The sequence below is a fragment of the Vombatus ursinus genome, unplaced genomic scaffold (genome assembly GCF_900497805.2).
Source record: "Vombatus ursinus unplaced genomic scaffold, bare-nosed wombat genome assembly UNPS02005286.1, whole genome shotgun sequence".
Taxonomy (NCBI): domain Eukaryota; kingdom Metazoa; phylum Chordata; class Mammalia; order Diprotodontia; family Vombatidae; genus Vombatus; species Vombatus ursinus.
The window spans coordinates 346524-370170 of NW_020945064.1; the positions used below are offsets into that span (position 1 = coordinate 346524).

The 23647-nt window shown below is 35.1% G+C and overlaps 1 protein-coding gene and 1 non-coding gene across 4 annotated transcripts in view; both read right to left on the reverse strand.

Moving 5' to 3' along the window:
* AP1G1 (adaptor related protein complex 1 subunit gamma 1) overlaps positions 1-23647 on the reverse strand; it is a 68260-nt gene that overhangs the window by 16613 nt on the left and 28000 nt on the right. For 2 of the 3 annotated variants that reach the window (XM_027846527.1, XM_027846546.1), the window contains exons 3-14: positions 22529-22653; positions 18374-18515; positions 15353-15449; positions 13339-13415; positions 12514-12522; positions 7710-7805; positions 6793-6873; positions 6540-6638; positions 5102-5157; positions 4324-4437; positions 1721-1861; positions 614-668 (exon numbers count right to left, since the gene is read on the reverse strand). In XM_027846527.1, coding sequence (XP_027702328.1) covers positions 614-668; positions 1721-1861; positions 4324-4437; positions 5102-5157; positions 6540-6638; positions 6793-6873; positions 7710-7805; positions 12514-12522; positions 13339-13415; positions 15353-15449; positions 18374-18515; positions 22529-22653 — 1092 coding nt within the window. The remainder of the gene's footprint in view (positions 1-613; positions 669-1720; positions 1862-4323; positions 4438-5101; positions 5158-6539; positions 6639-6792; positions 6874-7709; positions 7806-12513; positions 12523-13338; positions 13416-15352; positions 15450-18373; positions 18516-22528; positions 22654-23647) is intronic. The other variant, XM_027846536.1, reaches the window with a different exon arrangement.
* On the reverse strand, positions 3120-3205 carry LOC114032449. Its single transcript, XR_003567832.1, has one exon. It is a non-coding gene; the product is annotated as a small nucleolar RNA SNORD71 (small nucleolar RNA).

Sequence of the window (23647 nt, forward strand, 5' to 3'; positions counted from 1 at the left end):
GTCTAGACTACAGTCTACCCATTTGTTCTCACTCCCATAACATTGTTGTTATGGGAGTGAGAAAATTATAAGAGCTATAATATTATAAAGCAATAAAATGACGTTTCGACTGAGCAGGACTCTTACATAATTTAATACTTATTGGAGTCCTCAGGTAAACTGAGACTAAGCTCCTACTAACAAATTTCATTTATAGAGGTCCCTCAGTAGAAGTCATAAGCTTGTATTTAATATTAACCATGTACTTATTTAGTCAACTTTTTCACTAAAGTCATTTAACAGACATGGATCTTTCTTCTTGAAAATGAACTAAACTGGGGCAGCTAAGTGGTGCAATGGATAGAGCACCGGCTCTGGAGTCAAGAGGACCTGAGTTCAAATCCGGCCTCAGACACGTAACACTTACTAGCTATGTGACCCTGGGCAAGTCACTTAACCCCACTGCCTAGCAAAAAGAAAAGAAAAGAAAAGAAAAAAAGAAAAAAGAAAATGAACTAAACAAACATCCCAGAATCTCTGCAAAATACCATAAAGCAAAAGGCCACTAAAAAGATTCATTCTAAACTTATAACAAAAAATCTAATTTACATAAATTTTTAGAGCTACTGCTTACCGTTGTTAGAACACGCATAATTGTGTCTATGTGCCATCGTTTGGAAGGTGCATACCTGAGAAAACAATGGCATAGGGTGAATAATTCTGATGTTGCCAAGTCACAGCACAGTTTCAGTCATCTAAGGATCTCTTCGCTAGAAATATCCCGAGTCATTTAATTTCCAGATCCGGCAGCTGGCCTTACCTCAAAAGCTGAGGAAGAGGTATATCTGAACTTGGCCAGCTCACACAATATCGCAATGGGAGCCAGTCAGTTAAAAATGGAACTCCCTTCCATTGGTATCTGGCCATGAGTTAAAAAAAGAAAACAAAACAACAGAAGAGAAGAGACTATGTCTATACCTAGATGGTACTAAGACTAGAAACTCATTCACTAAACAGAGAATGGAAAGGAAGAGAAAAAATATTACTTACTTTACAAATCCTAACATACTATTCCCTGAATTTTGAAGGCAAGAAACAACTTAGGCCTGTTAACCTTTCTGTTCTTCACGGGCCAAGAAATTTAAATAAAATAAAAGTCATACATGATGGCTTTTACAGCACAGTAAAGAGCCTCCTCCCTCAAAATACTTAAAAAGTGTTAAATCCTTCAATTCAATCAGCAGCTATTAAGTACCTACTCTGTGCCAGACACATAAGATACAAAGACAAAAAAAAAGGTAACAGGCCCTGTTCACAAGCAGATTACTTCCTATTGGTGGGGGTGGGAAATAATCACATATACAAATAAACAAATTGTATACAAAGTTAATTTGGAGAATCAGGAGTGCACTAACAACAAGGAAGGAAAAAGAAACCTCTCCTGCAGGAGGCAGCACTTGAACAAAACCTTGAAATGAACTCAGAATTCCAAGAAGCTGAGGTGAAAGATAAAACATCATCTACAGATGACAAACAGCAAACAAGCTATTTTACCCAGAACATGAAATAAGTGAGAAGGAATCACATGATATCAGTCTGGAAAGTAAGGCACAAGATCTCACAAAGTAGAAAGTTGGGTAATAGAGACTAAATTTACATAAGGCCCTATCAAAATTAGGAAAGGGGCAAGCTATTGCAGCTGTTTTTTACCTAAACCGGCACTATAAAAATGGAGCCTTACTTTTCTGCAGCAAGGAAGATTCCAGATGCACAGTCTGCCTTAAATTCTGGCTCACAGGAATCCAAAAAATATAGTAATTCCTTCATCATACCACGGATATTATTTCCATTTACCAGAGCAAAACTTAATTCCATTGCACGCCTTAGAGGGGAAAAAACAAAAAACAAAAAACAAACACAACACAAATGCTGAGAGATTATTATGGCCTTCATTTCATTTTTATCGGTTATAAATCCCAAGTTCCAACAAGTGGATTCATTCTCAAATTTCATCTTAATGAACACTTCGTCATAAAACAATACCAGCCCCGAAATGCAAAAGAAGAAATTTGATTTCCTTCTTTTATAAAAATTGAGACCACGGGATTAACTTCAAACAACCCCTAATGGGCACATGCTTCCATTTCTGTGTCCATTTAAAACAGGGGAATGAGCTCACTAGTCTATTCTGTAGTAGTGAAGTTCTTAGTGTTATACAACCCTTGCATTCTCAATGCAGTGATAGACATGTACATAAAAAGGCTGCCAATATAATGGTACCATACTCTGTGTGCTACCTGAAAAGGATAAATGTTCACCAAATTACTTAAGAGAAATAGTGGGAGATTTTCCATTAAACAGAGCTAAGCCTTTACACAGAAGTACATTTCTTAACATGGCTCTTTTCATATGTAGCCAATAACAAAGAATAGGTTATGTATTCTGAAACTAACTTTTTTTTTTTTTTTGGTGAGGCAATGGGGGTTAAGTGACTTGCCCAGAGTCACACAGCTAGTTAAGTGTTATGTGTCTGAGGCCAGATTTGAACTTAGGTCCTCCTGACTCTAGGGCCAGTGCTCTAATCCACTGTGCCACCTAGCTGCCCCTTGAAACTAACTTCTTAAGGAAACTGAATGTACCTTTTTCTACTTTTGAACTTCAAACATGTACTAAGAAATCAACAAAAAATCTATTTCCAAGGCAAATTTTGGCTGATCAACACACATGATCTGAAAGATTATTCTTAAGCTAGGCTCTTTAGAATTTATTTCTAAGTGCATATAATCATCTAAGTGCAAATTTACTGAGAAAAATTCACTGTAGACTAGACCAGGATTAAATCCTTTCTCAAAAAGCAGATAAGCTAATATTGAAGTGACTGGCTTTGAGTCAGTACTTTCAACATTAATTCCTCAGGGCATCTTTTTATTTATTTATTTATTTATTTTATTTTTAGGCAATTGGGGTTAAGTGACTTGCCCAGGGTCAAGTGTTTGGTCTGAGGCTGCATGTGAACTCAGGTCCTCCTGACTTCAGGGCTGGTGCTCTACGCACTGCGCCACCTAGCTGTCCCTCAGGGCATCTTTCTAAGAAATACAGCTGTTTCCAGTACTTTGAGATGCATGTCTATCATAAAAAAATGTGCGCTGTCAGCAGCTTGAGTCTCAGCATTGTGACAAAGCACTCAGCCGATGGATCACTCAAAGTTTTCATCCTCCAACACACAAAGCACAGTAGAATTCACTTAACATTAGGCCATAACTAGCACCATCTCTTTTTATTCTTACACTTCATAGCCTTGTGCCCTAAGGGGAGGGAGGAACTGAATAAGCATTTCTATAGCACTTGTTCTGTACCAGGCATTGTGGCACAAACTTTACAAATATTATTTCATTTGATCCTCGTGACAAGCCTGTGAGTCCAGCACTATTATCATTCCCATTTTATAGATGACGAAACTGAGGCAAAGAGGTGAAATGACTTGCCCAGGGTTATACAGCTATTAAGTATATGAGGCTTAATTTGTTTTGTTTTTTTTTTTTGGAGGTAATTGAGACATGCCTAGGGTACACAGCTAGTTAAGTGCACGAGGCCAAATTTGAACTCAGGCCCTCCTGACTCCAAGGTCGGTGCTCTATCCATTGCACCACCGAGCTACCCTATGAGGCTAAATTTGAACCCAAGTCTTCCTGACTCCAGGCCCAGTGCTTTATCTGCTGCACCACCAACTGTATCTCATCAACTCTGGCCACTTGGCCAACTCTGAATAAGAACATTTATATTCTTGTATACAATATTGTTCATGTGCTAGTAAATCAATGAAATTTCTCTGTAATCCCCCTCCCCAGTCTGTACTTTAAAAAAAAAAAAAAAAAAAAGATGAACCCTATGCTCTGGCCTATATGTGGAGTAATGGATAGAGTTCTGGACTTGGAATCAGAAAAGCCTAGGTTGAAATTCCATCTCTGACACTTAATAGTTATATAATCTGGGCAAGCCATTTGGCCTGTGCCTCAGTTTCCTTATTTATAAAATGGGGATAATATTACCTCTAAAATTGACTCAGAAGATTGTTTTTAAGACTTAAAACGAAATAATATAAGATATTTTGCAAACTTTACAAGGGTCATGTAAAAGACAGTCATCATTATTAATGAAGATTTTTAAAGAGAAATCAGAAGCCATCGATGCACAAGATGTCTGAAATAATAATTTCCTCCAAAGCATTACATAAAATACCATGCATCACCTATCCGCCTCCCCCCAAGCCCCACTATATAATAACACTCCCTATTTGCATAATTTAGCCCAGAAACAAATGAAAGAAGTTTCTCCATTCATTACCGTTTAATTGAGACATCGAGATCCTTCAGGCAGTCTACAATGGTGCTTCGATGCCTTTGCACTGCATTATGATCTGTCTGCACTGTCTTCAACAATGACGTCAGAGCTACATACCTAAGAAGAGCAGACAAAACAAATCAGAGAAACTGCTTTACAATCCAAGACTTGGGGCTGGTTCTTCTCTGTTCGTGTCATGGCACTGATCTGTCTAGTGATGCTATCAAAATAGTTTACAGATCGCTAGAAAACTTAGGGAAGAGTGACTGCCCGAAATTAACACCTGAGATCAAGACATTATTCTACTAGTAGTGCAATAAAGACAGCTAACAGAAGCCTGATTATGACTCAATTACCTTGGGTTTATAATCATGATTCAGTTCTTTAAAACCTCTAGGAGTTTTAACTCGATTCTCTCAAATTCTACTAAATGGTAAATCATGGATCATGTGAAACAGATTTCAGCTAGCCTTTCTACAAGGCCTTAATCCCAGAGAATAAGACTCAAATGGAACTTAAGTGTCAGGTCATAAACTACAGCCAAAATACATAAGGAAAAGAAATAAAAACAAAAGCAATATTGATTCACCTACTTTTTAAAAGCATGGTTCAACAAGATCACTTCTTAAATCTGTTTCCTGGAGGTTATTTCCTATTATAATCAGTACTACAAATGTATGGTAAAACTTAAATGTTCCTGATATCTCAAAAGATAGAATAAAAGGATCAAAACAAAATCATGAAGTATGAGTCCAATACCTGAGAAATTTATTTGACTTACCTAATATTTTTGTCATTGTTCAATAAGAAACGACCCAGGATATTTATGGCTAATACCTGGAAAGAAACAGTTAGTACAGATTAAAGATCTGAGAAAATAAAGTATTTCACAATATTGCTTTGAGACCCTTGGAGATCCTAGCATTTCTAAACTGGTAGCATTAGAAGTCCAAAGGGAACACCATATAAAATCAATGTTATTCAATTCCATTTCATACATATATGTGTAAATATGTATATATGTGGATGAAGGACTGGATTACCTATAAATGGTAAGGCTCTCCAGATGTTTCTGTTCACAGATGACCCTGTTACATTGAACCCCAGAACACTAAAAGCCCTGTTCCTTCCAAAATGAAATCTAGTTATCAGGAGAGCAGTCTAATGACTCACAGAACAAAAATAAAAGTAGATTAAGAATAACTATTGGCCAAAACAACATGCAGTTGCACAGACAACCTACTAAGTTGGTTCATTAGTGTATCTATCTTGTATAGACGTTATCCACAGACAATAAGTTGAGTCCAAAATCAAAAATTAGAGGGGTTAGATTGCACTTGGGATACTGCATAATGCTTCACATGACCCCAAGTTTCAATCTGAAACAAAGGACCATCTTTTTAACAACAATATTTTTCCAGTGATGCTACATGTCGTGGAATACCACAGTGTCTGCGGAATTCATGTTAAGGGTCACCCAAAAGGCATGATGAGTATAAGCAAGCTACAATGCACAATTACCAAACAACTACGTAGACATAAGAAGAGACATAAAGGACGCAGGATGCCAGAGGGATATTACTGGAAAATAGAAGATAACCAATGACAATAACAATCTATGTGTTCCATAATGGCATTTACACAATGTCAAGAAATCTAGAGGAAGATTCCTAAGCACATGAAATGGATCCTGTGTAGTATCTACTGAAGGACGTGGAGAAGAGTTGTACAGAAGAGGGCATAAATTGGAAAAAGTATTCACACCAATGAGATCACAGATCCATATAAGAATGTGTGTATATATGTGTGTGTGTGTTTGAGAAACAGCAATTGCAAATACTAAAAGAACACTCTAAAAACTTAAGTACCATTGCTAAAAATCTTCTTTTTTAAGAGCTAGAAGAATTTAGATTCATATTTCAGTTATCACACAGCTACTCCTAGAAAGAACTCTAAATGTTTTCCTGACAATGCACAGCCCCAAATCTTATTTCGCCCAATATTTTCAATAATACCATATTAAATTCAGTTGTAAGTCTTCAATGGGGGGAATGACACGTCAGGTATCAGTAAGGTAGATCCTCTATAATGGAAAGACCCATACCTTATGTCAATTTTCCAGCATTACTTTGGTCATTAACAGCTCCAAAGACACTAATGACTACGTAGTTCATTCTAAACTAGAAGCCTTGCTGAAAACAAGATAAAAAAAAACATACTCTTAGTCCACTCTCTGACTTGATGTCCATAATAGTCAAAACCGTTTCATAGAGAATAGCGTTTCCTACATTTTTACTAGTCTCCGTATTGGTGGCAACCTGAAAAAGAAAAAAAGAAAAATATATCATCTAAAAAAAATGATGCCTGCTACCACGTCTGAAAGCATTAAGTCTGAGATTGCCCAAAGTCTACGAAGTTTTCAATTCCACAGTCTCTCAAGTGGACAACAGGGTTGAAGCTTTCTTCACTCACCTGTGCCAATATATCATTCATCGCTTCACTTGAGTCATCATCATTTCGTCCCAGAATTCTTAGTAACCGCAGGATTCGCACCTAGTGTAAGCACAAGGAATGCCAACATATTACGCCAAAAAGTGTTTATCCTGGAAATCCATCATGGTGTAAATTTCAACAAGAACATTTAAAAAAGCAGATACAAAGTGTCCCATCTTTAAGAAGGCTTAAAAATAATCTTTACAAATGGCATGCGTGCTTTTTCTCACAATGAAAACTCATCTTGGTGCAGCTAGGTGGCACAGTGGATAGAGCACCAGCCCAGGATTCAAGAGGACCTGAGTTCAAATCCGGCCTCAGACACATAATACCTCCTAGCTGTGTGCCTCTGGGCAAGTCACTTAACCCCAACTGCCTCACTAAAAAAATTAGTAAGTAAATATTTAGAAAACCTCATCTATTTCTCTACCTCAGCTTAGGATAAAGATAGCACACACTCCTAGTAGCTCATAACTGCCACCTAAACAGCCAATGTCCTAGCCTCTGTCTATGGTGACTAAAAGCCATCATTACAACTACTGAGTCATCTCTTTCATTCATTCTAGTAGCTGAATGCTACATTCAAGTTAATTCACTTAGCAATGCCATCTCAGTGACCATTTACCAATTTAAGAAATACCTCAATATCTAAATCTATTAACAGTCAAATTGTCACTCTTTAAAAACATGGCACAAGATAAAAGCTTGCATTCATGTCTATGTTTTAAAGTTTACCAAGTACTGTCCTTACAACAATCCTGTGAGGTAGGTATCACCATTTTATAGAAAAGCAAACTAAGGCTGAAAGTGGTTAAGCTCAATCTGCCAGGAAAAAAATAAAATATTAAAGAGCTGTTGCTTAATTGTTTACATTTGAAAAACATTTTTATCCTCACCTGTAAGAAGGGGTCACTGATCCCAGACACATCATGCTCTGGTGAATATCCAGACATGATAAGGTTCTTTAGAATACGAACTAACTGTGGTACAAGCTGCAGAAATAAAGACATCAAAAAATGATCACTACATCAAAGAACGTCTTTCAGAAAAAGTAGATTCACTGCCTTAGGAGAGGATGCATGAGTTGAGTCTAAGCAGATTTTTCTACCAATTCAGCAAACTGGAATGACAGTATCAATAATACATACTATTAAGTGAGGAGTAATTAGATATGGGTAATTTTTAAATGAACAAGTATTGGCTTACTTTTAGGAAATGTATGTCATTTTAATAAGACCTAACTCCACTTTCTTCATCTTAAGCATCAACAACTTGAGATACAATGATACTAGAAATACCATAGTCACATAGTACTACTAAGTCACAAGTAAGGAAACCTTACTAGATATGTTCAAATGCCTACCACTGGAGGTCATGATATTTATAATAAATGTATTAGATTACTATGCTAGGCAATTATTTCAAATAAAAATTAAGATAACAGGTATGACATTTCTCCACTCATATTACTGACAGCTTTGTTATTGTTGAAAACCCCCTGAAGGAGGATTCATAATAGCACAAGGTATGTATTCCCACCAAAAAGGAATTTTTAAAACTGCAATTAATCTGGCCAGATCTCTATGGAAATAGAGACAAATAGCAGAGGGAAGCATTCTCAAAATTATCCTTCAAAATCCAGTAATTTATCTCAAAGATGTATAGAACCATCAATAAGAAAATACTCTGTAACTGCTGTATAATTTTAAACACCTGATATTATTTCCTATGCTATTACTTAACTGCCATTTCTTGGCACATGTATGACACATCTCCAATGAGACTGTAAGCTCTTTGCAGGAAGAAATCCTGTCTAGTAATACTGCCAAATAGCAGACATTTTTACATCTCTTGAATTCTACATAGGAATCAGACAAACAACCAAGAAAAGCTCCCCAATTTTTGTCTCATCTTCAACAATAATCTACACAGACTGAAAAACCTACTTCTCCTCAAGTTGTTGGGTCTAGTTCCTTATTTCTTTTTTTATTTCACTATGTGGTTTTCTGTGCTATGATATGTTAGTGAATTATCCCACTGGTTCATATACAGACTACACCTCTAAAATGAATTCTTTTTTAAAGAAAAAAAAAGTATATATATATAGGTATATACTTTTAAAAATGTAATTTTTAGCTGAATCTCTAGAATTCTCTAAGGAAAACATCGTATCACCTACAAAGAACTAAATCTGTCATGTTATTTCCTATGCTCATTCCTTTTAGTTGCTTTTTCTTGTTTTATTGTCATAGCTAGGTATTTCTAGAACAGTTTCAAATAACAGTGATGATAATATTTACAACAACTCTGCTTTACCTCTGATCATACTTGAAAGGACTCTAGAATTTAAAACCATTATATATAATGCTGGCTCTTCATTTTAAATAAATACTATTTACCACAAAAACCATTTGTGATGATGATGAAGAATCACTGGTATCATAAGTCCAATCCCTACTCTATATTATTTACCATGTTAAGGACAGGACAATTTATTCTTATTTATGTTTTTTAACGTTTTTAAAGGAAATGAGTGTTGTAGCCTTTTCTGCATTTAGTGATATAAACATGATTTTTATTTTTTATATTAATATGGCCTGATGTAGTTATAATTTTCTTAATATTCAATGAATTCTGAATTCTTGATATAAAACAACACTGTTATGATATACAATCTTTTCAGTATATTGATATAATTATTAATATCTGATTGAACATTTTTACATCGATATCCATTAGGGATATTAGTTTATAGTTTTCTTTCTTTGATTTGTCTCTCCTTGATTTAGGCATTAAGGCCATATTTGTATCATAAGACAAATCTGACAGGATACCTTTTTTCCCTATTTTTGAAAAGTTTTTATAATAGTGAAATTCATTCTTTAAATATCTGACAGAATTTACTTGTAAATATATGTGGTCTTGGGTTTTTTGGGGAAAATTCATTTATTGCTTAATTTTTTTTGAGTTTGGATTACTTAAACTCTCTATTTTTATATTATCAATCTGTTTATTGTATAATTTTGTACACATTCATATATTTCATATATCAGTTTTATTGGTACAAAAATGGACAAAATAGCTATGAATTTTTTTTATTTTTGACACTGGCAAATTGGTTTTCATCTCTCATAAAAAATCAAATTAGTGGTTAATTTGCTAGAAAAACTAGTTTTATTTATCAATTCTTTCGACTTTATTAATATGGGGTTTTGTGATTTGTGTTTTGCCTAGTTCTTTTAGTTCAATTCACTTACTTGTTCTTTCCATCTTTTACTCATCAAAATGTTGTAAGAAATAAATTCCCTCTTAAGAACTGGCCTTGGATGCAACCTGATCTGCTGTTTCTATGATTTATTCTACCAATTCTTTAAGATTAACTTATTTCGTCTCCATTTAAATATGGATCTTTTTTCAAAAAGCCCTTTACTGATGTTCTTTCTTGTGTTGTGGTAGGGAAAGGGCACGTTTAATATTACCGCTTTTCTGCATTTGTTAATAAGCGTATTATGCCCTAATAAATGGTCAGTTTTTATAAAGGTGCCATTTACACTGATAACATTGGTTTCAAAAAATAAAAAAAAAAAACAACTGAAAGAACTGATCAATGCCATGACCAACCGCAATTCCAGTGAACTGATAATGAAGCATGCTTCTCACCTCTTGATAGAGAAGTGACAGACTAGAGGTGTAGAATGACATATACATTTTCAGACGCGGCCAACGTATGCATCTGTTTTGCTTGACTATGGGTTTTTATTATAATGGAAGGCTTTTTTTTTTTTAATTTGAGGAGATAAGAATTGGTGAGTGAGAGGGTGTACATGATAGCAATGCCACAAAATAATAAAAAGAAAAGAAAGAAAAGAATGTCAGCAGAGCATTTTTTTAATGCACATAAGAAAATAGTAGGAAGTTTACATAGAGATACAGACAAGCAGAACCAGCTTTGGAACTAATGTGTTGAATTTATAATCTACTTTTAAAATAAATAAGTTACATAAGAAATTTGCTATTTCATATACATTCCGTTCCTTATATATGGAAATGTTCATGTTTGTTGGTATTTGTCAAGTTCAGAATAACAAAAAATAAACAACTTAAAAATAATGCGATGATAGGTCACACCTGGGTTTTATACAAGCCAGATTTTTTTTGGGGGGGGGGGGGAAGAAGACGGGACATGGCTTATATTAAGGCCAATAAGGTAATTAATTTAAGGAAATTAAAGCCATTTCTACACTAGGCAAATATTATAGTTTACCAAAATCACTTGAAATTTAGCCAAGATCCTCTATCTAAATAGGTGTCATACCACATGGTTTTCAAGTATTTTTCAAACCTCTTAATGAAAAATTCAGTTTTGCTAAAATATATGGAAGACCAAAAAAGCAACTCTAAGAGCCAAAGTGATTTATAACTTACTACATGGCCCAACCAAACTGAAATGAATTGCAACCAAGTTTTTTTAAATGACTCAGACAATGAGAACTCTTATTTAATTCCAATCCTTTTTCTTCATCATATAGATTCTGCTTCTCTTTCCACTCCAAAAGAGATGAAAGAGAAGTAGGATTTATATGGGAAGTCAAGCTGTTTGGAAGGCATACAATTCAAATATTTACTCTTACATATGAATTGCAGTGACGTGGACAATATTCAGGAACTGATTCGTGGTCTAATTTGGACACTTTAAAGGTTAAAACTAATTTAAGCCTATCCTTTTAAGCTTATCCTTCCAGGATAAGCTGCAAATTCAAAATAGAATCTGTATTAAATCCGCCTACTTGCTGAACAGATTTACATTGGCCATAAAGTACAAGAATTTCAAACAGCTTCTTTAAAATCAAAAAGCATCCACATTTCATAGAAAACTTCTCATATGTTCCCTAATGACCTGTTTTTTGTCCTGTACACATTCCAAGGCAATGAAGTAAATCTGGCTCAACTTAGAGAAGTCTTTTCCCTTTAAGCTTCTACAAAGCAAAGATGGTCTTAATTACTATCAAAAGGCCAGCACATCACAGGTGACTAAGTGCTAAGCATTCAAACTCTTGGAGCCTGCTTTATTTAAACACAAGCCAGATGACAGGACAAACAAAATGAGGATGACAGTGCAGCAGCCAAGAAGATCAGTTAATGCCTACATATCCCCCCCCAACATCCTGCTCATTCCCCCCACTCAAACACTGTTAGCAAAACTCAGATGAAGCGAAAAGGGCTCGATACAAGTTTCAATGTAATTGCTCAGAATTACCAACAGAGCCTCTCTAGAAAGCTGCCCATATCCCCCTTAGTCCTCCTGGCTTCTTTATCTATTGCAAAAGCAAGTAAAACATTTTATGTCCAAGGAAATCTAGGGTTAATGTGACCAAAGTCACTGGGAAACCACTCAAAATTTCTCACGGAGGAGAAGAAGAAATGGCAGAGAAATAGGCTCCCAATTCAGAACAGGCGACAACTGAAATCCAAGGCTGATCGTGGAGTGTAAATGACAAAACAAAACAAAAAAAAAAACAAGAGTACACGGAGTTAGCCCAAAAAGATAATAAGACTAAAATCACTCCTGTAATAAATCACAAGCAGAGCTGCAGCATTAGTGTGTTACAATTAATCATGGCCGCATTGGTGAAGGGATACACAAAAGCTTCTAAGGACCTAATGCCAGCATGCACCATCTAAAAGAGGGTTAATTCTTACCTTTTCATTCTAACATACAGCAGGATTCCCAACAGAAAACAGGAACAAAACACATAAAGCAAGCATTAGGGACAGATACGGTCTTATACTATTTTACAATAATTTAATCAAGACATACACATCTAGAAGAAAAAAATACAGCCAAAAAAAGACTGTCAAAACCCCACTAGCTCCAATGTATGCAGGTGCCAATACTCTTATCAAATGTTAAATAGACAAAAGGCTTCTTTTCCGCTTTCTCTCAGTATCCCTTACAGCCTAATTTCAACTGAACTGAACCATAACTGGCAGAAATGTTTTAAACCTACTATTCCATTAGAAAGGGAGGAAGAAAAATAACTAAAGCCCTACATGAGGAGTCACTTGCCTAGAACAAACAGTGAGGAGGCAAACATGGAAAAGAAAAAAGGAGGCACAGAAAAAGTTGGAGAAAAGACTTCTGTTTGAGATTTGGGCTACAAAAATTTATGAAAAGAGAAACCAACGGCCACAAATTATCTGATTTCCTACTTTACTTTTTACTTCAACAGTCCAAAAAAAAATAAAAAGATATAGACATAGAACAGAGATTACTATCTGCCAAAAGTCAGGCTTTTAAAAAACCTCTCTTTTAACATGAAAAAGGCAAAGGATAAACATTATCAGTTTTCAAGTCTATATATCCTGGCTTCTGATCCAACTGCAAAATAAGGGCTGGCTAACACCTTTACTAAAATTCAGCTCCTAAACTCTCTTCCCTTCGGCAACAAGTTTGAAGATAAGAAAATTGATGTAGTGCACAGAATAAAAGGGGGTTTGGATAGATACATACTGATTTGTACCTACCTTTCGGAAATGTGCTAGCATGTCTGGGCTTCTCTCACACATTTCTGTGAGTAGGACGACAGATGTGTGAAGGACACCTGAACAGAAAAAAAAATATATGGGCAGGTATAAATTAGGCTACATCACTCTCATAAACTCAATGACAACCTGACTAAATTTCTCAAGAACAGGACCTATACTTTCTATTTCTTTTGTATCTTCCCTACTCCACAGCCCTTGGAGTATGATGCAGTGTTGACTGCCCCCTCAACTACTTAATTTTTTTTCATCTTTGCCAATTGAGGGGCATGAGGTGGCATTTTAGAGTTGTCTTTAATTTGCATTCATCTAATTATTAGTGATTTAGAGCCTTTTTTCACGTTTGTTGATAGCCTGGCTTTCTGCCTTTGAAAATACCCTGTTCGTATCTTCTGAACATTTCCCTACTGGGAAACAGTTCTTGTTCCTATCTAAACCAATTCCTTCTATGCTTGGATATGAAACCTTTATTGGAGAAATTCGCTGCAAACATTTTTCTCAGATAATTACCTCACTTCTAACTTTACCTATGTTGGTTTTGTTTGTGCAAAATCTTTTCAGCATTAAGTAATCAAACCTGTTCTTTTCATCTAAGATCCTTTCTACTCTTTGGTCATGAACACTTCCCCAGGCCATACTGAAAAAGGTAAGATCTTTCTTGCTCTTCTAATTTGTTTATGATGTGACCTTTTATATCTAAATCATGCTCCACGTGGTCTGTAGTGTGAGCTGTTGGTTTATACCGAATTTCTTCCAGACTTCCAGTTTTCCAGTAGGTGGAGTGTTTGAGTTTATCAAACATTATACGACTGTGTTTATTTGCTTCTGTATGTTGTACGCCTAATCTATTTCACAGAGTGACCTTTCTATTTTTTACCTAGTGCCAAAGGGCTTGAACATTACTGCTTGGCAGTACAGTCTGAGATCCGGTACTGCTACTACCACTTTTTTTTATTATTTCTCTGAATATTCTTGACCTTTTATTCCTCCAGATGAATTGGGTCATCATTTTTTTCAAGTTCTATAAAGTAATCTTTGAAAGTTTGATGGGTAGTGCTGGGTAGCATTATTATTATGTTGGATTAATAAATATTTATTGACTGTTAAAGATACTATGACATTTTTTCTTATATCACTAGTATTGATATAAACTGTATAATTACTGCCAAAATAGAAACTTTGTTTAAAACTTTCCATGTCTCAAGTAGCTATAAAAAATACCTACGAAGATAAATTCACAAGAGATACAAAACAGACATCATCTACCTCCTATACGGTAATAAGCTGTTAGCTAAACTACCTGTTGATCTTAGAAACTGAAATGATCTTAAATTTTCAGGTGAAGCCTATAGCAAAACTTCATTATAGCCTGTAAATAGTTGGATGGCAGGAAAGATATGCTTGTTTGGAAATTCCGGGGAGAAGTGGGAGGGGGAGAGAGGAGAGTTCATAGAATAAATTCATAAAGCAATTTAGTGATTCAAACAGGAACTTTCTAACAGTATTTCTTCTGACTATAAAAGAAGAAATCATAAATACTTGAATAACTACAAATTCCACCTGATTCTTCTAAAATTTCTTACCTGTTATAAGGATGCTAAAACAATTATCATAAATCCTACACTTGACACAATGGAGAAATGAACTTCTGTTAGGAAATGGGCTTGTAACCACAGGCTTCCAGAAAGGTACAATGATCAACCATGGGAAAATGTACTAAACTGCACCTTAGTGATAATGTGTTGGCCTTATAGGAATACTTGCCTTTTTATTTTTTTAGGACTATTGGGAAGACTATTCTTGAATCAAAGGGATCAATCACTGATGACAAGCCTCCATGCACTGCAACCTGGTTCTGGAGGACAGTCTTGGTCACAAGGGCCTTAATGGAACCCTTCAAAGCACACTAGCCCAATAACAACTTATTTCACCTTTGCATAGGAAAGCCTGGGTTTCCAACCCCAAACACCTTGTAAAAGCTCTCAGGAGACATTACCATGGTTCTTTTCATTCAGTAAGTTTTTTGTGGCTGGCAAAAACATCTCCATAAGTTCTGGTACCTTCCTGATGACATGTACAGCACAAAGTGCTGCCTATAAAGAAATAAAGTGACAGAAAATCAGCTCCTTTCCCTTAGTCAAAATCACCATCTTTAAGAAAGGTAATTAGTGACTGCCTTTAATATATGAATGTACCAGGAAGTACTTGAGAGTAAAAAACAAAACCTAAAAAAAAAACAAAACCAAAAAAAAAACCCACCTTGCTCATAAATTAATCCCTAGTTCACCCAACCCTATGTTCATGAAGCTGTCTCCCAAAGCAAAGCATTTTGGGGCTGAACTGCATAACTAATTAATAAATCATGCTAAGCAAAGTATCCAGTGATTTTTTAAAGCAGTTTCTTTGGTACTATACTTTCTTACACTCACACCTTTGGTAAGTGGGAGCAAAGGATATTAGATATCCTAAGTGCTCTCTAAATCTTGTTTTTTTAAGTGCATAAAATTTCTCATTATCCCTCACTCACCAAATACTGCATTACTTATGTTTCCTCTATACCCCAATATCACAAATCTATCACCGTACTAAGTGGTGGTACATTCCTAAAAGTCAAAGGAATGAAAATAAAAGCAGATGGTGACTATTTTTTGAAGGAATGAATGGCTTTAAAAGAAATCATTTGGCACAAGGTCTTTTTCATTTCAAGACTGATTTTGTCAGATATCTGATAATATATATAAAATGAAGTGAGGAGCACAAAGGCATCTACAATGCAAATGATGCTGTTAAGAGATTTAAAAAAGATTAGAAAGGTTAAAATGCTAGTCCAGGGGTACAGAACCTGCAGAATCCAGGCCACCTCTTTAACACCAATGTTAAAATACACTGGCAAGAGATAATAAATAAAGACTTGTTAGAATTCTACCATTACACTTGAAAGGTTTTTTTAACTTATCTTTTTAACTTAATAATGACCATCATACAAAAAGTAGGCAAGCAATCTATAGAATCGTTCATGGTCAAGTCTTCAGCGCCATTTTCAATTCTACTTTTAATAGTGTATTTAAGAGTAAAAGGAATTTTACCCTTTCCAGGCTTCAATTACAGTTGCAATAAAATGGGAATAGAGCTAACAAGATAATATATTTGCTAGCTTTGTGACCCTGGGCAACTTACTTTAACCCCAATTGCCTCCAAAAAAAAAAAAGAGATAATGTATTTGCTTCTTAGATTTCAAGTAGTATAACCCAAAATTGGAAACTAGAGGGGTGCCTTCTTACTAGGGAATGGCTAAACAAATTATAGTACATTACTGTAATGGAATATCATTATGACCCAAGAAATGATAAAACAGACAGCAGCAGAGGAAACTGGGAATATCTCTATAAAATGATGCAGAGCAAAATAAGCAGAACTTGAAACAGTTTATACAAAGACAACAGAACAACTCTGAGAGACTTTATAATTCTAAACAACTCAATGATAAACCTCAAGTAAAAAAAAAAAGAGATGAAATGCACCATTCACCTCCTGACAGGCAACAAACTTAAAACGCAGAAAGAGACATACATTTTTGGATACAGCCAATCTGGAGATTTGTTTTATTGGAATCAGTCTTCTATTATGAAATGGGCTTATAACCACAGGCCTCTAGGTATAAAGGCCTCTATACAACTTTCTACCGAGAGATTTATTTCTCAAGCTTGTTTTTATCATTTATTCAATTCAAGGGAAAGAAGTATAGTGGAAGGAACATAATAAAGAATTTTTTAAAGATTTATGTTATAATATGCCACATTTATTTCAACATAATTAATTGTTGCACAATAGCACTGCTCTGAATTAAAACTCAGGCCCTAAATCACACAATCAAAAAGGAATGATGAAAGAAAAACACTATATCACCCAGCTACTAAAAAAAAGCATTTCAATGCACTGCTTTAATGGGATAGCACTATTGGTGATATTAATATTACTGGGAATGAATAAGGAATATTTATCGAAAAAAATGTGTTTAAGTACATAGTATTTGAAGTGGATATCATCTGTATTTTTAAATCACTGTATTGTTAAGACATATATACACTATGTAATAAAATTTTAAAATTTTAAAAAAGATTTTACAGTGGCACCTTTTCCTTGAAGTTTTACAATAAAAGATCAATAAAATTATTATAACATTTATATAAGCAAAAACACAAGCTTAAAAACCAGAAAATACAAATTAGCAGCTATCATATCACTATTCAACCTACAGAGTCAAATTCATAACAAGTATGTCCTATGTCCTATATCATATTCTCTAAGTTAATTGGGTGGAATCCTATTAAATTTCCTTTATTCAGTGGGCAGATAAGAACCAATTGGTAAGAAATAAAAATTTTTGCTCTTTATTTTTCCAAAACTCCAATTACAGACCCATTCACTTAAGAAGAATATATAAGGCAGAGCTTTCTAACATTTTATGCCAATCTAATTTTGTATTCTTATCAGCTCACTTAGGGGGTTATTATTTAATTCACCAAAGGATTCAGGATGGGTTTATTTAAATAACACTCACTGCCAAGTATTTAAATGTTTATATCATTCAGTACTTGAGAGAGAACCAGCAGAGGAACTAAACAGTTAAGAATCACTATCAAATAGGGATCAAAAACCAATGAAGATAAATTGTCTCTGAAATTGCTGCTAAGAATCACCGGATTTGGAGCTAGAGGGGACCGTGAAGATCATGTAGTCAAACTCTGTCATTTTACAAATGAGGAAACAAAAGTTCAGAGAGGATAACATGCCCATGGTCACACCAACAGCGATAAGCAACATGGGCAATATTCAAACCTGGGTTTTCTAACTCCAAACACATATTAAACACAATTGTTTAAGAACCCATTTCTTACACAAAGTTAAAATATACCTAAATTTTTTAACCATGGGAGTGAAAAATAAATCATTTGTGTTCTCTTTTCTATAGGACTTCCCAATTTGGAGAAAGAAAATTAGTTTTATCCTAAGTTACCTTTTTTCTTAAGTATGAATTGGAGGTTTTAAGGAGTTTCTCTACTTCTCCTGCAAGGTCTCGACACATTTCTGAGGAACCCATACAGCCAAGGGTGCAGAGTGCCAGCCCCTGCACATACTGCGTGCTATGATTAAGGTCACTGCAAAAGAAAATAAATATGAAGGTAACTTTATGTCTTATCCAAAGCCTTAGAAACTGTCCAAAATCAAGGCCATAAACCTGTAGTTAAGGGAGCTTGTAGCTTAAAAAAGATTTCAAAATTTCTCCCGTTACTGAGATACAGTGCCAGGAATTGATTCTAATTATCTAACATTTCTGTAAAACAGGGATAATAATAGACCTCCCTCACAGGGTTTGTGTACAAACGAACCAAAGGAATAATATGCAATGTGCTTTGTAAACCTTAAAGCTTTATAAAAAGGCTAGCTATGAATTACCAATATAACACGAACTGTTTTCACAGTAGTCCAATGTTTCTAACAAAAAGGACTCAAACGTAACATCTTTTCTCTATTATTATCTCTACAGCTCACTTTAGCAATTTCAAGCAGCTTATAGCGAAATTCTTAGGATTTAGAGCTGAAATCAACATTAAGGAGCTAATCATTTTACATGTGTCATTTTACAGATAAAGAAACGAAGGTCCAGAGAGAGAAGTGATTTACCCAAGGTCACACAGATACTGAAGTGCAGAATCAGGATTCAAACACTCATTTTTTGTTTCAAGTCCAGAAATAGTTGTAGAAACATACCACAAAATCTTATCTTCTGAAAGAACAGTTTCATAATACACCAAGTGACACCACCCCTTCACCCCATAAAAAAGGCTGATAGCTTCCGTGAAGGAAATCAGAATACCTTTAGTCACTGCACGCACAAACTCAAGATGAAAGAGGTTTCATAGCAGGAACTATTTAACAATAAGATCTTTGCTGCTCATGTAATGTGTCAATATATAAATGCACATTTTCATTTGATTTCCACAAAAAGAATTCTCTTTTTCCACAGCAGTTTTTACTAATATAAGATACACCAATCAGACTAACAACACCAAAGCTATGTATTCTGAACTTTGTAAGGCTGCTTAAATTTTAGGTGGTAATGCTATTAATAACAAACAATGGAATAGCTGGAGAGTAAGAAAAGAGATATGGTTGGAGAAGAAAAATTATTCTATCTACCTGAATAACAAAGAGCTCATGTTTTTTATGTGTAATATATACACAGTTTTCAAAGCTCTTTTCTCACAAGTCTCTTAGCAGGCAGGCAGTAGTAAGTGTTAATTCCCATTTGACACATGAGCAAAGTGAGGGTCTAGGAAGACCCCATGATTTAAGAAATCATCCTGAGTGTCCAAAGCTTTACCATGGGTCTCCTGACTCCAAGTCTAGCATTCTATCCACTGGTCCACACTACCTCTCATTACCCTCTTCCAGAGTGCTGAAAGGAAAGGAAGAGAAATGAAAATAAATGAAGTTTGCTGCTGATCAGCAACTCTGGCAATAATCTAGAGGGATGAAAGACTGAAATTCCTTGTTAAAATGAAGTCTGGAGAGTACCTGTAGCTTTAACCACCCACCCACACACACACACACACACACACACAGTGGGTTGCCTATTTTCTAAATATAGTTTGAGTTGACTGTATTTTAGTTGTGTATATGTATTTAAATATACATATATATTTTTTACATAAAAATCATTTTTCAGTTAAAGAAAAACACAGTACCTTTGCACAATTGGAGTTCTTAAATAATGCACACTAAACGGGTTTTTCATTAATGAAAAATTAGAGCATCAATTCATGTCCAAAAAACTGAACTTATTGTTCTACCAAAGATTTACTGTTTTCTCAGTCATTTGTTAGTTAATATGAAAACTGCTGAAGGATATAGTGGCCTTCAAAATCATTAGCGGTTTCAATACATCTGAATAATTCAAGAAATTTTAAGTAGTTAGGATTGTCATGTGACTAAGTCTATTTCCAAATTATATGTATTCATGTTATTTCCTCAATAAAGAAGAGATTCAGGTTTTCACAATCCTGAATATAAAGAACAGGATTTCACATGATCCCATAAAATGAGCCAAGATTTGCCCTCTGACTACATACTTCACTCTTCTGAATTTATCAGTCTTGTACTTAGGTTTAGTTTTAACTCAGCTGTATGAACTGGCTGCTCTACAGAACTACCACATTATCAGCACGTGGTTGAAAACTTGTGCGATAATGGTAGCTATAGGGCATGCATAAAGCACGAGGTTAAGAGACTTCCTTAGGGACCTTATCCCAGAGAAGGACAAGTTAAACCAGCTGAATGGCTTACCCACATACTACTTTTATTATCAACATATTTTAGAGGGCTAGTTAAGTGAGAAATCATTGAAGACCCAGATCACAAACTCTGCCCAGTGTTGAGAAGACATTTTACAAATACAACCTAATCCCAGTTCCATTTCAAAGTTTCAAAGGATAAAGGGAAGGAAATAAACATTTACTAAGCACCTACTACGTGCTACACGCTGTGCTAAGCACATTTTACAAATATTATCTTATTCATCCTCACAAAAACCCTGCAAAGCAGGCAATATTATCATCCCCAATTTACAGTTGAATAAACCAAAGCAAACAGAGGTTAAGGGACTTGCCTAGGGTCACAAAACCAGTAAGTATTTGAGGCTGGATCTGAACTGAGGTCTTCTTTTTTTTTAACTTCTAAGCTCTCCTTTATAAAAATTATTTATTTATTTTTAGTTTTCAACATTCACTTCCATAAGATTTTGAGTTTTAAATTTTATCCCCCTCCCTCTCCTCCACCCCTCCCCAAGACAGCCTGCAATCTAATATAGGCTGTAATTATACATTCATATTAAGCGTATTTTCCCATCTGAACTCAGGTCTTCTTGACTTCAACTACTGCAAAAATTTAAACAAGTACATTAGTTATGTCAGGAAAATATCAGTTTTGAGTGCCTTTACATCAAATTTATCTACCTCCATCAAGTCTACTTTCAGTCACATACAATAATACTTTAATGGAAAACAAAATCCCAGCAGGAGAGTAGACTAAAGATTTTGTCATTAAATTGCAGTTCATACAACTGAAATCTCAGAAGGACCAAATGTTTAATAACGTAAAATTTCCTCTCTCCTTTTATAATCTCTCTAATAAGTATTGTATTAATTGAAACCACTATTAGTCATTTGGTAAAGAATTACTATCACAAATTTTCATGTCTATCATAGGAGAGGTGGAATAAGAGTTAAGTGGAAATGAAAGAATGCCACCTATCTTTCGCTGATTTGTTTACTTATTTTTCCAGAATGGGGGAAAAAAACCATAAAATTGTATTTTCCTGATTTAAGCCTGAAGGTGTCTCTGCAACCTGAGGTGTATGACAAGACCTTTACTGATAAAAGGAATGGTTTCAGAGGAAACTAGAAAAGACTTGCATAAATTGGTGCAAAGTGAAGTGAACAGAATGAGAATTTATACAATAACAATAATATTGTGAAGACAAACACCTCTGAAAGACTTAGGAACTCTGATCAACACAAAGACCAACCATAATTCCAGGAGTCATGACAAAAGATGCTAACCACCTTCAGATAGAGAGCTGAAGGACTCAGAGTGGTGACTGAAGGGTCTGGTTTGATTTTGGACATAACTAATGTGACAATGTTTGCAATGGGCTTTGTTTTTCTTGCTTTCTCAAAGATGAGCGGAAAAAAAGTGGATTCAGAGCTGAAAATAAAATAAAATTGAATTAAAAACAAGCTATTTCCTAAAGATGTCAGTGTTTCACACTTCTCCAGAGACAGCTAAAATAAACGGAGGCCATTTAAAATCAAATACAATTCAAATATATCCTAGACACTGTCAATAAAATTACCTAACTCAGTGGAAGAGCGCCGAGTTTGGAGTCAGAGGATGTGAGTTTGAATCCTAGCTCCATTATTCACCTACCAGCTGTGTGACCTTGAACATGTCCCTCAGTCTCTCTGGGCTTCAGGCCCTCACCTGTAACACCAGGTGGAGGGACTAGATGACCCGTAAGGTCTCCTACAGCTCTAAATCTACAATTCTAGGCATACAATATCAATCACAATGTGCCATTACGGAGGACGAGGAAGGAAAGAAACTGACTCACTTCTTGATGCAGTTAGTCATTAGAAGATGTACGTCCTGTCTCTCGTCTAGCAGCAGCATGGCCCCTAGGTAGCCAATTCGTTTGTCTGTGAATTTCTGAGAAGCAATAAGCTTGAGGCACTCCAACTGTAAAATAAATACGAAATTAGGAAATATCTACCACTCAAACAGTTACAAAAGGTACCATATTTTGTCCCGAACCTATTTCACTACTACAAATGTGTATGCAGGTACAACTATAAATATTTAAACTTCCAATTAAAAAGCAAAGATTTTGGATCTTAGGTAATTTGGTAAGAGACACAGGATTACAGAATTTTAGAGCGAAAAGGGACTTTGGATATTATGATATTATTTAGTTCCCAGGATTCTTACCTTCTAAACTAGTGGTGTCAAACTCAAACAGAAATAGATCCTTGCCATATATTGACTTAGAAAACCACAAATTTAACAATATTGTATCATATTTTTATCTATTTTGTTAAACATTTACCAATTACACTTTAGTCTGGTTCAGTCCTACTCTGGAGTTTTCAGCAGCAGAGCCCTCTGTTCTAAACAATCTGTGAATTTTATTAAACAATCTATATGCAAATGCAAGCTAGTAAATATACACTAATATTTTAATATGAAGTGAAATCCAACTCCTAATTCAATCATGTAATTGAATGTCTAATTCAACACACAAAAACATCTAAAAAAGGAGAAATGAAAAAAAAAATTCAAAGTTGACATAAACCTAGGCAGAGTCCCCAAAACCATGCATATTAACAAGGTAGAAAATTTAATTAAAATAGTACATTTAACAAAAATAGTATAATCCAGGGCAGCTAGGTGGCACAGTGGATAGAGCACCGACCCTGTAGTCAGGAGGACCTGAGTTCAAATCCGACCTCAGACACGTAACACTGGCTGTGTGACCCTGGGCAAATCACTTAACCTCACTGCCTAGCCAAAAAAAAGAAAAGAAAAGAAAAATTTGTCACTCCATAGCCAACACAGTGATAAGGATCCCCAAATACAGCTAGCTCCTCAAAAGACAGAAACACAAACACTCTCTCTCTCATCAAATCTTTCCAGTTTTACAAGGCCTTCTAGAACTTATGCTTACTTAACAGAT